The 13,118-nt window shown below is 38.4% G+C and overlaps 1 protein-coding gene across 1 annotated transcript in view; it reads right to left on the bottom strand.

Annotated features, from left to right (window-relative positions):
- PLA2G4A (phospholipase A2 group IVA) overlaps nt 1-13,118 on the bottom strand; it is a 1,409,517-nt gene that overhangs the window by 231,334 nt on the left and 1,165,065 nt on the right. The window contains exon 12 of the mRNA XM_044085320.1: nt 2,472-2,564. Coding sequence (XP_043941255.1) covers nt 2,472-2,564 — 93 coding nt within the window. The remainder of the gene's footprint in view (nt 1-2,471; nt 2,565-13,118) is intronic.

Here is a 13,118-nt window from a genome sequence, read left to right as displayed (position 1 = left end):
TGGTATATTTAAGTAGGGGGGGTGTGAGTGGCACAGCCCCCTATGTCAGGGGGTGTGAAGGCCCCCACATTATTTTTTTTTTATTTCTGAACAGCAATTTTTTTCCTTTGGAAAAAAATTGCTGTTCTGAGGTTTTGACATTGTAAGCTTTCACTTACATAGGGTCGATTATTTATCATTCGCTTTTGTAAGCATGTGATAATATAATATAGACCCTTCACTAAAGGTGGCATCAAATACCCAGGGACAATAAGGGCTATTATAATGCTCTTGATTCAGAATGACCAGTTCATGGGCAGCATTTTCAGATAAAATTTGTCTCTTCTCTAACAACCATAAACTAGTGTGAGAGCCTACCTTTAAAACACCTCATGCATATGACATGAATATAACAACATCTTGGTTTCATTCATACCCATGCACATGTCTAAAATAACTAAATTGTTTATTAGCAGCAGTCATTCTTGTTTTTTTGCAGAGTGATTTTCAACAGTTCTCCTCCATATACAAAAAGTTCATCCTTCCCAGCTTTTCTGTGACTGTAAGAAATAACTCAGAAAATCACATTATTCCTTCCTCACTTAGTCCGGTCTTATGGTAGAGAGAGATTATGGTAGATGCCCCAAGTTAAATTAGGGACACATTTATCAGAGTGACAAGGTAGGTGAAGGGACAGCCTGATTGTTTAATGGCATCTCACTCATCCTTCGGGTGGACAAAGCTGCTAGGCCTGCAGCACCAGTTACACCTATTGGTGGACGGATGTATTACCCACTTTTAGTGCCCATGCTGTACTGGGCTACTATGTCAGGGAATAGGGGGTATATATGAGAGTATGCACACCTTTACCCCTGACCAGGCAGCCACTGCAAGTCTGAAGGCAGTCTAGGGATAAGCTGCTTAAAGAGTGTGGCTAGGCCATACAGATCTCAGCTAGCCTGGAGATGTTAGCCTCCTACTCCTGCGGAACTGATGTGCCACATGGGTGCAGGCAGTGAAGCCACAAGGCACAGAACTTGAAGGAGGGGTGGAAAAAAATATTCCTGACGTCTGTATGCTTCCTACTAAGGTTACGATGTTCCAGTACCTTTTCAGGATATCATCAAGATAAAGTTAGCACTGAGAAGGTCAACAATCCAGTATTATCTCTTTCTGCAGCATATATATATATATATATATATATATATATATACACACACACACACACAAATTATATAATATATAGATATAGTTACATATATTTACTGCAAAACAGTGAAATAATTTTGAGTTCAAAATTCAGAGAGATCGGTATTATTCAACAGGCATTCACCTAGCAGATCTTCACAGAAAAGACATCATTGCGAAATGTATCCTACAATCTATGGCAACATCCAGGCCGGCAGATAATTCAATTTTATTACACAAAAATACCTGCTTAGAAACTATAGAAACAATTTTGTCTGGTGGGCATTAAAATTCACCGTCATGAAACTGCAGAAAATATATTTTGTTTCTGCATGCTTTTTTAAAAGAAAGATTTTTAAGGTGATTTTCACCCTCATGGTTGCTGGACATCAGATTCTCTACTCAGTCAGATAGTGGTCATTCATTCCTCCTCAGTGGGGTAGCAACCTAAAGATGAGGCAAGAGATGACCATGCCAGGGGTGGGGGTGGGGGTGCATTCAGGCAGCCATAAGGGCACTTTGTGTTCTTGCTGGCATCCAGACAATGAAAGGCTTTGTGGGGACTAACCCCACCCTCTACATGGTAAGAATTGCAAGATGCACCAGTGCTGTGGCCCACACTGCTCATCCCTTGGGAGTGTGCAGAAATGCTCCCGAAAAAAAAAATCTTTGCATACTTGTTTCAGCCTTGCACTAAATTTTGCCTATCATTGCCATCAGAATCTGCAGTAAATCTAACCCCATTGTTGTTTTGCACCTCATGTTTTACAACAGCAGAACACAGCTGCTTGTTTCGTGCAGCTAGATAAACAGATCTGTTTGAGCTGTGATTTAATACAAATACATCTGCACCAATTCAGCATGTCACATTATTTTATATGATCTGTGTTTAATGAATCTAAATAGTCCATTTTGTTAAAATGCTAGATTACTGTTTCATATTGGTGCACATCTTCTGCACCTCACCGCCAACTCTTCTCTGTTAAATGGACATATAAGGTGAACTTTGGGTGACGGAGCAGTTAATTATACAGCAACATAATAAAAGAATGGTTTGTATCACAAGTGAAGTAATGAAAAACATGACAGACACTTGACTCACAGACCACAAAATTTCAAATGTTTAAACATTTTTTTTACTTCGAAATCCGAACAGGCTGCATAAATGAATTCTTAAGATTTCTCTGGTTTCTAAATATGTAAAGGGAGACATTCCAAGGGAAAATGTCTAAAACAACATAGCAACTTTACATTATGACTCTAAATGTGTCGTTCTAGCTCAAAAAGCTACAATATATGCGTACCTAGTTCTTCCTCCATGGTACTGCCCTGCTTCTGTGAACTGGAGACGCCAAGCACTCTGTTAAATAATATTGAAAATGCACTACCCCAGACACCTGTAAAAGAACAGAAAAGGCAAGCTAATTGTTTGTCACACAAATTAGTATTATTACTTTTAATAATGCTATTATAACCACATTTAACTGAAAAGCAATAGGGCCATTTGCAGCCAGAACAGATCTGGATCATCTTAGAAATATACTGCCAGAACTTACTAAAGGATGTGGGACCTGAAACCACAACATGCGCAGGAAGAGAAACATGCTGAAAGCTGTAGTCTGACGTCTACTGAATTCTGGAAGGGGGATGCAGAATGACCATCATGTTATACAAAACCTAAACAACACCTGAATGCTTCCCGGCTATGTTCATGCTCTCACCGAGGCTAAAAACTTCCATATCATTTTTTCCACCTTTAGTCACATCTTACTCATCTGTTCTTTTTATCACCATCTCAAAAATCAAACCTCCAAATAACATTCTTCCTTGTTACCTCTTACCTCCAACTATATTACCACTTATTTACATTTCCTTACTCTCTTCCTGCTAAACAGTTGTTTGGTACATTTCCAAGCTTATTATTTCATACCTGTTCCACTTGAGCTCTTTTAAAGTTACTTGTCTACTGGTCTTTTACAGTTTAATCCTTAATATGCAATTAATGCTGTTAGTCATATAACGCACATCTAGTTTATGAAGCCTATAAACATACTTGCAAGTACTACAATTTCTTTGTTTGGATTCATGACTTAAGGGAGTAATAAGCTCTTCATATGGATAAATCTATTGTACTATACTTGGATCTTTTCAGGACATACCTACAAAGTGAGAGTTCATTAATGATTTTTTTTTTTCTCTAACAAAAGTGAAAATGGCTGCATTTTCATTTGTAAAAGACGTCCAGGAAAAAAAGCTTCATTTGGCACTCTGACAGTAACATTACACTGAAAAGAAATAGCAAACTACAAATGTTAGGGGAACTGCACATCATAATCAAATACAGAGGACTTCCAGTTCTGGGTCTTATGCAGTATACACTGAAATCCCCAAGCTCTGCACCTTGAGGCCATTGCCAACAGCAGACACAATTACGGGAGCAACTTTGAGCCTTATACCTTCCGAACAACAGTTAACAGACAATGAACTGGAACCTTCAAATTATTAGCAACACTGCGAAAACACGATACTGCTACAGCCAACTTTAGCAATAGAGTTCTTTCAGCAATCCCTGACATCTCAAGTGCAGGAGATTAAAAGCACAGTGGTTGGAGTATCTGACCACATGACAACAGCTGAACACACAGTCCAAGAGCCAATGACATGCCTGGATGAGCTACAGCATCAGACAACATTCTAAGTTAATTTTACACAGACCTGGCATGACACTGACATGATTGCACAGATGGTCAAGAAAACAAAAATTGCATGAATAACATCAGGATTCTAGGGTTCCAAGAAGTGGAGCAAAGGGACATTGGAATTTCTCCAGTCATTGTTGCCAACTACTTTGAGGCTTGACAACTCAACTAAGTTGATGTTAGAGACAGCTCACCATTCATTAGCCCCACTGACACCTTTAAATGCTCCATCTCAGCCAGTAATTGTATGCTTTTTATCCTACTAGCTAAAAGAGAAAGGTTTGCAAGCTGTCTGGACAAAAAGAGATATCATCCATCTGGGACCAAAAAATCTGCTTTGACAATTTCATACGATAGAGGTTGGTATAGTGGTTAAGGTGTTTACCTCACAGACAAGAGGTAAGAATTTGATTCTCACTAAGGAAAATTGTCTAGGCTTAAAATGGTCCTTAAGGGCAACTGCCTTACTACTTACCTATGAACCTATTAACCTATGACTTCTCCTAATTAGTGGTAACTAAAAGAAAGGTATGACTTCTTCTATCATGATTCTTGAAGGAGAAAGACATAAGGGCAACTACTGTCTATCTCACCAGGCTGTGTGTAACACTATCTGATGCCTCCCATATTTTTAATCAACTAAATAAAGCACTTGCATGTATAGAGAAAAAAAAATAAGTGACCCTTCCAGAGAGCTTGGATTGGGCTTCAATGCTGCCTAAGAGCATACCTCTCAACTGTACAAATTTGCATAGAATGTCCAGATTTTTAGTTCATATTTTTGGTCTGTTACTCATAAAATTGTGGTTTTATGTCATATCTTTGAATTCAGAAAACAATGACAGACATTTGAGATTCTGACTCCATACCCTTCAGAAAATTAATGCTAATGCAAAACCTGTTATTCTACCAACTTTCTAAATTTGTAAGAGCAATATTTAAAAAAATGTCCTATTTTTCGGCCTTTGTCCCTCCATTATTTTTCCTCTAAGAAGTTGAAAGCTATGCCTAAGAGGGACAGAGCTCTAGATGAACGTAGTATAACCTCTCCAGACCAAAAGAGGTCTCAGTCAACTAACACATCAGTACCCCATTTCAGATACAATTCTCACATGACCACCTGTGGCTATAACAATGGCAAGTTATTTGTATGACCTGACCTGATATACTACATTTACTACTAACCAAAGTTGTTTGCAAAACTTTACAGTGCAGGTTTATTCCCTGGTAGTGTCTACTGGACATCATGCACTTGTTTTGAAGCTATAGGAGCTGATATATATATATATATATATACAAGAAGACACTGCTGATATCAGTTACTTCATCAATCCATTGCATAGGGAACATTAAGGGGAAGTTTCTTCCCTCCTACGTTGGAAGACAAACATTTTATGTACATAGTTCAATTGGTTTTGAGATGTTTCAGTTCACCTAAATATTCCTGTTTTATAAATGATCATCAATAATGATGACTTTTCACTTTGCATATATTCTACAGGAGGTTGTTTTTTTTCCTCTTTCCTTCTGGATATACTTTACTGAAGCCCACATATCAACACATCTTACCTATGTATTGCACCTTTTGGACTTGTCTGCATTTTTAGTTTCTATGCAGGACAGAGTGCATGATATGTTGATGGAGTGTATAACTAACTTTGCCTTCACTAACTTAGATGAAGTTAATGTTAACAGCATATATTCTTCAGTTACTTATGCTTAGCTGTGGAAATGGGAAAGGAAATTCTCACCAGATTTATTGCTGATACTGGAAATTCATCTCTCGCATTGAAAATGCAAAACTTACCTATTGCGGATACAGATAATTAGTTCCCTATTGATTTGTCGACAGCTTAGGTTGTCGAATGTATATTCATCTACACCAAAGCAAACGGTTAAAATAGCGAACTGCCACATCATCAAATGATTTCCTCGGGACATAATTCACATGGCCATTCTCAGGGATTTGCCCTTTCCCCAATGTAGAGAGGTCTCTGAGTTGGTATATTCAGTTAGGGGGGTGTGGAAGGGGGTGAAGCCCCCACTATGTTTGGGTGTTTTGTTTATTTTGTTTGCGGACGGCCAAGTGAATTCTTTCCCTAGGAAAGAAATCAATGATTTGGCCGTTCGCTGTTTTTTGCTTTCGATGCTTAGGTGTAGATGAATTTGGATTCGACAACCTATGCTGTCGATGTTATGATATAGATGCAAATAACTGGCTTCCTCTTCACGCTAAAGTACTAAACATAAAGGGGTAGCTATATAACAGAAAAACAACCCTTCCACAGGTCCTCTTTTTGCATACTTTTTCCCACCTGGGGAATAAGTAACATAAGTTGTTCTCATATCGCATGGGGAGGTAATTACCTTAGTATCTTTATCTCCCCACCCACCAATAACGGTTAGGGAGGACACTCTTATTTTCCGTTATATCCAGGATAACATTCAAGGCTCTCTCCTTTTAGCTGGATACCAATTGTCTGCTTGCAGCCCATGGTACTATAGCTGCTAGGTCATTCTCTCTAATCCCAGCAGCAAAAAACATCAAGTCATGGCTTAATTATATGCATACAGTTGATCTAGCCATTTATAATGGGACCTTCTTACATTCAACAGTGCATGCAGCCATTTATATGAGACCTTCTTACATTCACCAGTGGATCTAGCTATTTATATGGGACTGTCTTACATTCACCAGTGGATCTATTTATATGGGACCTTCTTACATTCACCAGTGGATCTAGCTATTTATATGGGACTGTCTTACATTCACCAGTGGATCTAGCTATTTATATGGGACTGTCTTACATTCACCAGTGGATCTAGCTATTTATATGGGACTGTCTTACATTCACCAGTGGATCTAGCTATTTATATGGGACCTTCTTACATTCACCAGTGGATCTATTTATATGGGACCTTCTTACATTCACCAGTGGATCTAGCTGTTTATATGGGACTGTCTTAGATTCACCAGTAGATCTAGCTATTTATATGGGACCTTCTAACATCCACCAGTGGACCTAGCTATTTATATGGGACTTCACCAGTAGATCTAGCTATTTATATGGGATCTTCTTACACTCACCAATGGATCTAGCTATTTCTATGGGACCTTCTTACATTCACCAGTAGATCTAGCTATTTATATGGGACCTTCTTACATTCTCCCCACATACCCTTCACGCTGTTTTGCCACTGCTACCAGAACAGACAAAATATATGTTTTTTTCTAAATATCTGGCTTCACAATTTGACCTTATCCTGACTCTCCACTCATATCCTGACCATGATACCTTGGAATACACCTTACCTACCTAGAAAATCCTACCACCAACAATATGGTGACTTTAGCCCTACTATACGAGGCATTTGGGTTTTTCAAATTAGTTACTTGAGGTCTTCCAGGAATTCTTCATGGTCCATGATTCAGCTGACTATCCCCCTCACTCACTCTGGGACACCTACAGATGCTTCTTGCATTTTAAGCTCAGAACATGGACATCAGTCCTGCAAAATAAGTACAATTAGCTTTATGGCAGCATCCTTGTCATAAAATAATGTGAATACACCTTCAAGTATATTATCTGATACTACAATTCCAAGATATTATCAACAGGAAATGAAATTGCCATGCAAAGTCAGCACTTGAAATATTATGAGATTTCACCTCAACTTTCCTCCAGGCTTGCCAGCAGATGTAAAAGAAGTTTGGTACATTTCATGTCATTAAAGCCCTGTACTCAGATATGAAAGAAGGTGGTATCATTCAATGTTATATTATAGAAATTCGGGACATACGATCAGATCATCAATGAACGCGCAGATCAATATTCAGGTGCACCAACAAGATTCAAGTCTTGGACACACTTTTGCACAACTCCCTACTCTGACTCAAGAACAGGTAAAATTGCTTCTGGCTACCATTATACAACTGGAGGTGACCTTCATCATTAAAAAGTTAAAAGCAAATAAGGCACAGAGGAGTGATTTGCTGGCTGCAGTTTACAAGAAACTTTCACTAGCAGCTGTTAAACTTCTTTTAGATGCGTACCCATCAGGTTCTTCTAAGTTAAATGCTACATCCTTGTGGAAGCAGTCACTTCTAGTCGCAGTATCTAAACAAGGTAAGATCTGACCTTTATTGCAAATTATAGACCAATTTCTCTCCTCAATATAGATAGTAAGGCCAATATGGGAACATAGGCAGCCCAAATAGCAGCTTTACTTCCTTTTCTTATACACCATGACAAAGCAGGCTTTGTTAAATGTCATACATCTAGACTCATATTCTGAGATCAGCTCTACGTCTTTAGCAGATCCACATATCCACATACAATAAACCCCTGGGGCTCTCTTGGCAGTGGATGTACAAAAAGCATTCAATAGTGCCAAGTGCAGCTATTTACTTACAGTCTTGCAACTATCCGATTTCCCTCACTTTTTCACAGAGACAATAAAAGTTCTGTATCATAGCTTAACAGCGGAAGTAAGGGGCAGGCCTTGTATCTCTCAGTCCTTCCCTATCTACAAAGGAGTCCATCAGGTCTTCTCCTTGGCAGAATTATTTATATTAACCACAGAATCCCTTTACCCAAACCCCACAGGCTAATCTTCAGCCTGCCACCCCCACTGCTTGATTATGAACATCCTCTTGGTAGAGTGGCACTGTTTGTGGATGACTTATTCATTGAACTCCATCAAAGGATCTACCAATATCCTAGGGTGTTTTAGAACACTGGTAACATCTTTCAGAATACAAACCTAACACCTCGAAATTGGTATTAATGTATCAAGGAATGACTCAGTCAAGTACTCAAGAATTACCATATCAAGTCATACTAAATCAGTCTCCTTTAAATATTTAGGTATTAGTTTGGGCCACTGGCAGAAACTAGAGATTAATATCAGAGCCTTAACACAGCAAATAGATTATCAATTTTGGGACCTAGCAGCATGGAATATCTCCTTTGAAATCACACTTATTCTGCTTAAAATGGTACTCTTCCCCAAGCTGATCTATGTAATCCAAAGTTTTCCAGTGAGAATTCCTTGTAGTGTTTTACAGAAATGGGATACAATGTTACAGAGATTTCTCCATTTCCCTTCTATTTCCAAAGGGGCACCAGGTGTTTACAACTCCACAAAGACACTAGGCATCATCCCCATTCCTAGTTTGCGGATAACATACCATGCTAGTATCATTAGGCTTTTTGGTTGCTTATATACAACAGCCTTACCTGCGCCTCAGGCTGTCTGTATGACTAGGTGTTTACGTTCATGGCTCCACCTTATGTTATCCAATCTATTCTTAAAGAGCAAACATTATAAACAATTATTGGTCTTTGCCATATTTTATGTGCACTATTCCACAACACAAGAATAGCTCATTCTTAATATGTAAATACAATATACAAGACCACAATCGCATTCTAAAGAGGGCCACTAAAGTTTCTACAACTATAGTCTTACTGCTTCACTATGGCAGACAACCTGTATTTTAATGTGATAAGCATATATTCCCTTGGAGGCATGGCTGAATTAAATTTTTAAAACAACCTCTCAATTATATTTTGGGAGTATGTTAAGATCACCAAAAATTTTAAAAACACAGTTCAGACTTTTATCCCAGCACACAAGTTCCATCTGCCAATTGCATTCTTTATTTAAGACTCTAATGGATTCTTCCCAGCTAGGCCTATCTTCTAATCCTCTCCTCCCTTTACAGTTATTAACTAACAGCTACCTACAATCTATGGGCAGCATCACCTCATCTATTTCCACCATAATGGGTATCCTCACACAAATCTACTATGATATGGTTTTGACATGCATACAGGGAAATGTAGAAACACCCAGCCAAGCAGACAAGGAACCACAAATCATGTGTATCCCTCACTCTCAAAGGAAAATCACATCTTTTTCTAAATAGAGAACGTTTGCATGGAAATGTCTCCATAAGCTCCTTATAACCACAGACATTATGCCAGGCAGGATCACCGTTGCTAGCCCTCCGGTACTGGCTTTGTAATCATCCCAACAATACCCCTCTTGAGAACATATTTTCTGGTCCTGTCCTTTAATTGTCCAATTTTGGACATCATTTTGGAGCAGAGCTAAACAGTGCCATGCCAAATCTATAGAAAGGAAGCACTTAGTGATACATGGTTTTCTTCCCAATTTAAGAGTTCCACAAACAATATTATTAGTAATGCTTCTGGTCACTAGAAAGTGTATCATGGGCTATTAGAAATCCTCTCACTCCCCCCCCAAAGTTATGAATGTTTGCAAATAGTAAATGATATCTGTAAAGTGAACATCTCATAGTATACAGAAAGAATAGAGAACTTAGGATTTCTTAATAAACAGGCTCTTAGTCTAGACCTAGTATCAGGCTGAGCAATGTGTTTGTATTGTTTGCTGCAGAGGGATACAGGGAGTGCGTTAGGCTTGAATGGGGAAGAGGTTCTACATGTATCGAAGTGTCTGCCCAATTTATCCTGCCTATTTACAAATACATGTATACAAGGCCACAAACATGTTGTTATCTGCTTGGGCTGATATCGTGAACATCGTTGTTTAGAATATGACTCCCTGTTTAGTCCACACACTTACGATTATAACGCCCATGTGCTTCACATTGCTTGTGTCTTCCTATATAATTGCACCTATTCCATCTTCTTTGTATTCTATATTTTCCAGCCTCGTAATCTAATGTAGCATTTTATTTTTGTAATTTGTAAAGTTATTTGCGAAGTTTGCGTGTGAATTACAGATTGATCCAAACTACTTATTATTTTAGTAACATTTCCGTAATTCATTCTTATTCAATTACATGATAAACTTATGAATTATGGTAATATATATTACAGAAAGTATCGACAAGTCTACACTATGCAAAATGTAGCATTAGAAAGTAACTATATGCTTTGGCAATTTAAATTTTGTGTGTTATACTGTTAATAGTAATAAAATAAAAAGATGTATAAAAAATAAAACACAATAAAAGGCTTGCACATTACACATAAATCAAAGGTAGTGTGGAATATTTTTGAAGAGAAGCAGAGTAGATATAGGAAGTGACATAAAGAAACAGTACATAATAAAGCATCTAATTAAAATAAAATGATACTACAAATAAAGCACAGGTAAAGAGTGGCTTACAGCCAGGAGAAGAAATAACAACACAGCATGTCAAACAGTGAGCTTGAAAGAGAAAAGAAAACCGTGATAACAAGTACTGTGCTACTGTAAGGATGGAGTGGAGACTTCCTAAAGATCTATATTGTAAAATGACACTAGTGAGATGGGATCAGTTATCTTGGGGTGAGAGGAGAGGATCACAAGTAGGGATAGCACCCCTGGTGGTGAAACAGGATATGTATCCATTGCTTAAGGAATAAACCAGGCCACCTTCCTACAAACGGTTAAAGCTGTAACAGCCTTACATCTTTGCACACTGGGTGTTGAGTCAGGGAAATTGGTAGGGAATATAAATAAAAATCCATATGGCCCTGAGCATGTCGCCACACTGGGATGCCTCATTTTCCTCTCAGAAAATGTTATCAATTTGAATTAGGTCTGGGGCTCAAGAATGACACCTGGCATCTACGAACTAGGAGACACACCATGGGCAGCCATGTAAATAAATGTTGCTTATGCAGTATATATGGAAAATGTAAATATTTATATTGTATAATATTTAGTATTTGTTGCAAGGTCAGTTTTTTAACACCAGAATCTCTAAGAAATTCTTCCCAATGACTTCATTGGTCATCTTGAAGTACTTCTGTGCTTCGTTTAGTCCTTTACCAAAGCTGAGAATTCAAAAGAAATTCCTTTTTAGAGAGTCAAAACAGCATGTCATGCTGTCTGTTAAGGAATTATTTTTCAAAGTTTGTTTCATTGAGATTGAAAGACGAAGCTGTTATGTCAACGGAGGTAAGACATTTTATCCCAAGGATTTCCCTTACTCTCAGTCAAAATGTGTTTAGCTGTGTGTTGCTTCATCAACTGGGTTTTGTCAAGATCATGTTTTTCTAAGTCCAAAGGATTTTTGCTTTGTTGAGATGTTGAGCTTTTGGGACAGTATCTCCACAGGTTTATAGGTGAGTACTAGGTTGTCATCCTTGATGGTACGTTTTAAGCCTAACTATGCTTCCTGTTTGTCATCTAGTTGTATTGTCCTGCAGGTATTTAACTATCCTTGCCGTACTTACCTTTAAGTACTTCCCACGTGATGTGGATTATTTTATTTGATTCTCATCTTCAGTGTATTTGGGGTCCCTACTTTTAGGCAGGGCAGGGAATTTAAGCATTGCATCTGTCCATTAGGAGGATAGGGGCAAGTCTTGAGGCAAATTTCTAATTCCCATTCACTGGTCCAAATTACACTTAAACAGAGTTATGGAAGGGCTGTTCCTCTAGACTCTTCTGTTTATGTTGCAGAAGCAGTTGTTGTCACTGGACTGGGTATTTCTAATGCCATTTGACTTGCAAATGTGTGGTAGGCCCACTGGACTGGGTATTTCTAATGTCGTTTAACTTGGGAATGTGGAGTATGTACAATAGTGCCAATTCTGTAGATGCCTTATAAGCCAAGTATTGGTCACCTCTTAATAGTTGTCGGCAAGAGACTGAATATAGTTACAGGGCTTTAAGGCAATCCTTGCAGGTCATGGGCATTAGGGGCACTATTCTGTTTGCAAAGAATGTCTGTGGACACTCCAGTTGTTGCAAGTGCCTGGACAGCTACATGTCATAGGGAGAGTACATAAGAGTGACTTACACCCAGGAAAATAAATAATAATGGAGTATGTCATCTGTAATGGGCCTAATGAGAACTATGTAAGGTGAAACAATGGCTTATCTGGACCTAGATGCTACCCTTTACCTATAATCTGTAAAACATCAAAGGGCTTCATCACAACAGTGGCATGTGTTGGTCAAAAGGTAGGTCACTGTCAATACAATTGCCAGAATTGTTGACTACTGGGCATATCCTTAGGGGCATAGTGTCAGGTTAATAATTCCCAGGGGTAGTTAATTTTCCAAAGGACAAAATAATGCACAATTTGGCATTAATTGTAGTCTGTGATTTTGATGTCAGTTATTTGTTTGGGATACAAGTCATTTGAGGATTTAGTGACTGCTCCTAGCTTACAGGCACCCACAAACTTGATCATCAACAAGACCTTAATATTTGCTTTGACTTCGGAGAATTAGATGCCAAATATGAACAGCCCCTGAACT

This window comes from Protopterus annectens, chromosome 10.part0 (genome assembly GCF_019279795.1).
Source record: "Protopterus annectens isolate FY-2018-M chromosome 10.part0, PAN1.0, whole genome shotgun sequence".
In the NCBI taxonomy this organism is placed as follows: Eukaryota; Metazoa; Chordata; order Ceratodontiformes; family Protopteridae; genus Protopterus; species Protopterus annectens.
This window is presented reverse-complemented; position numbering and strand designations above follow the sequence as displayed.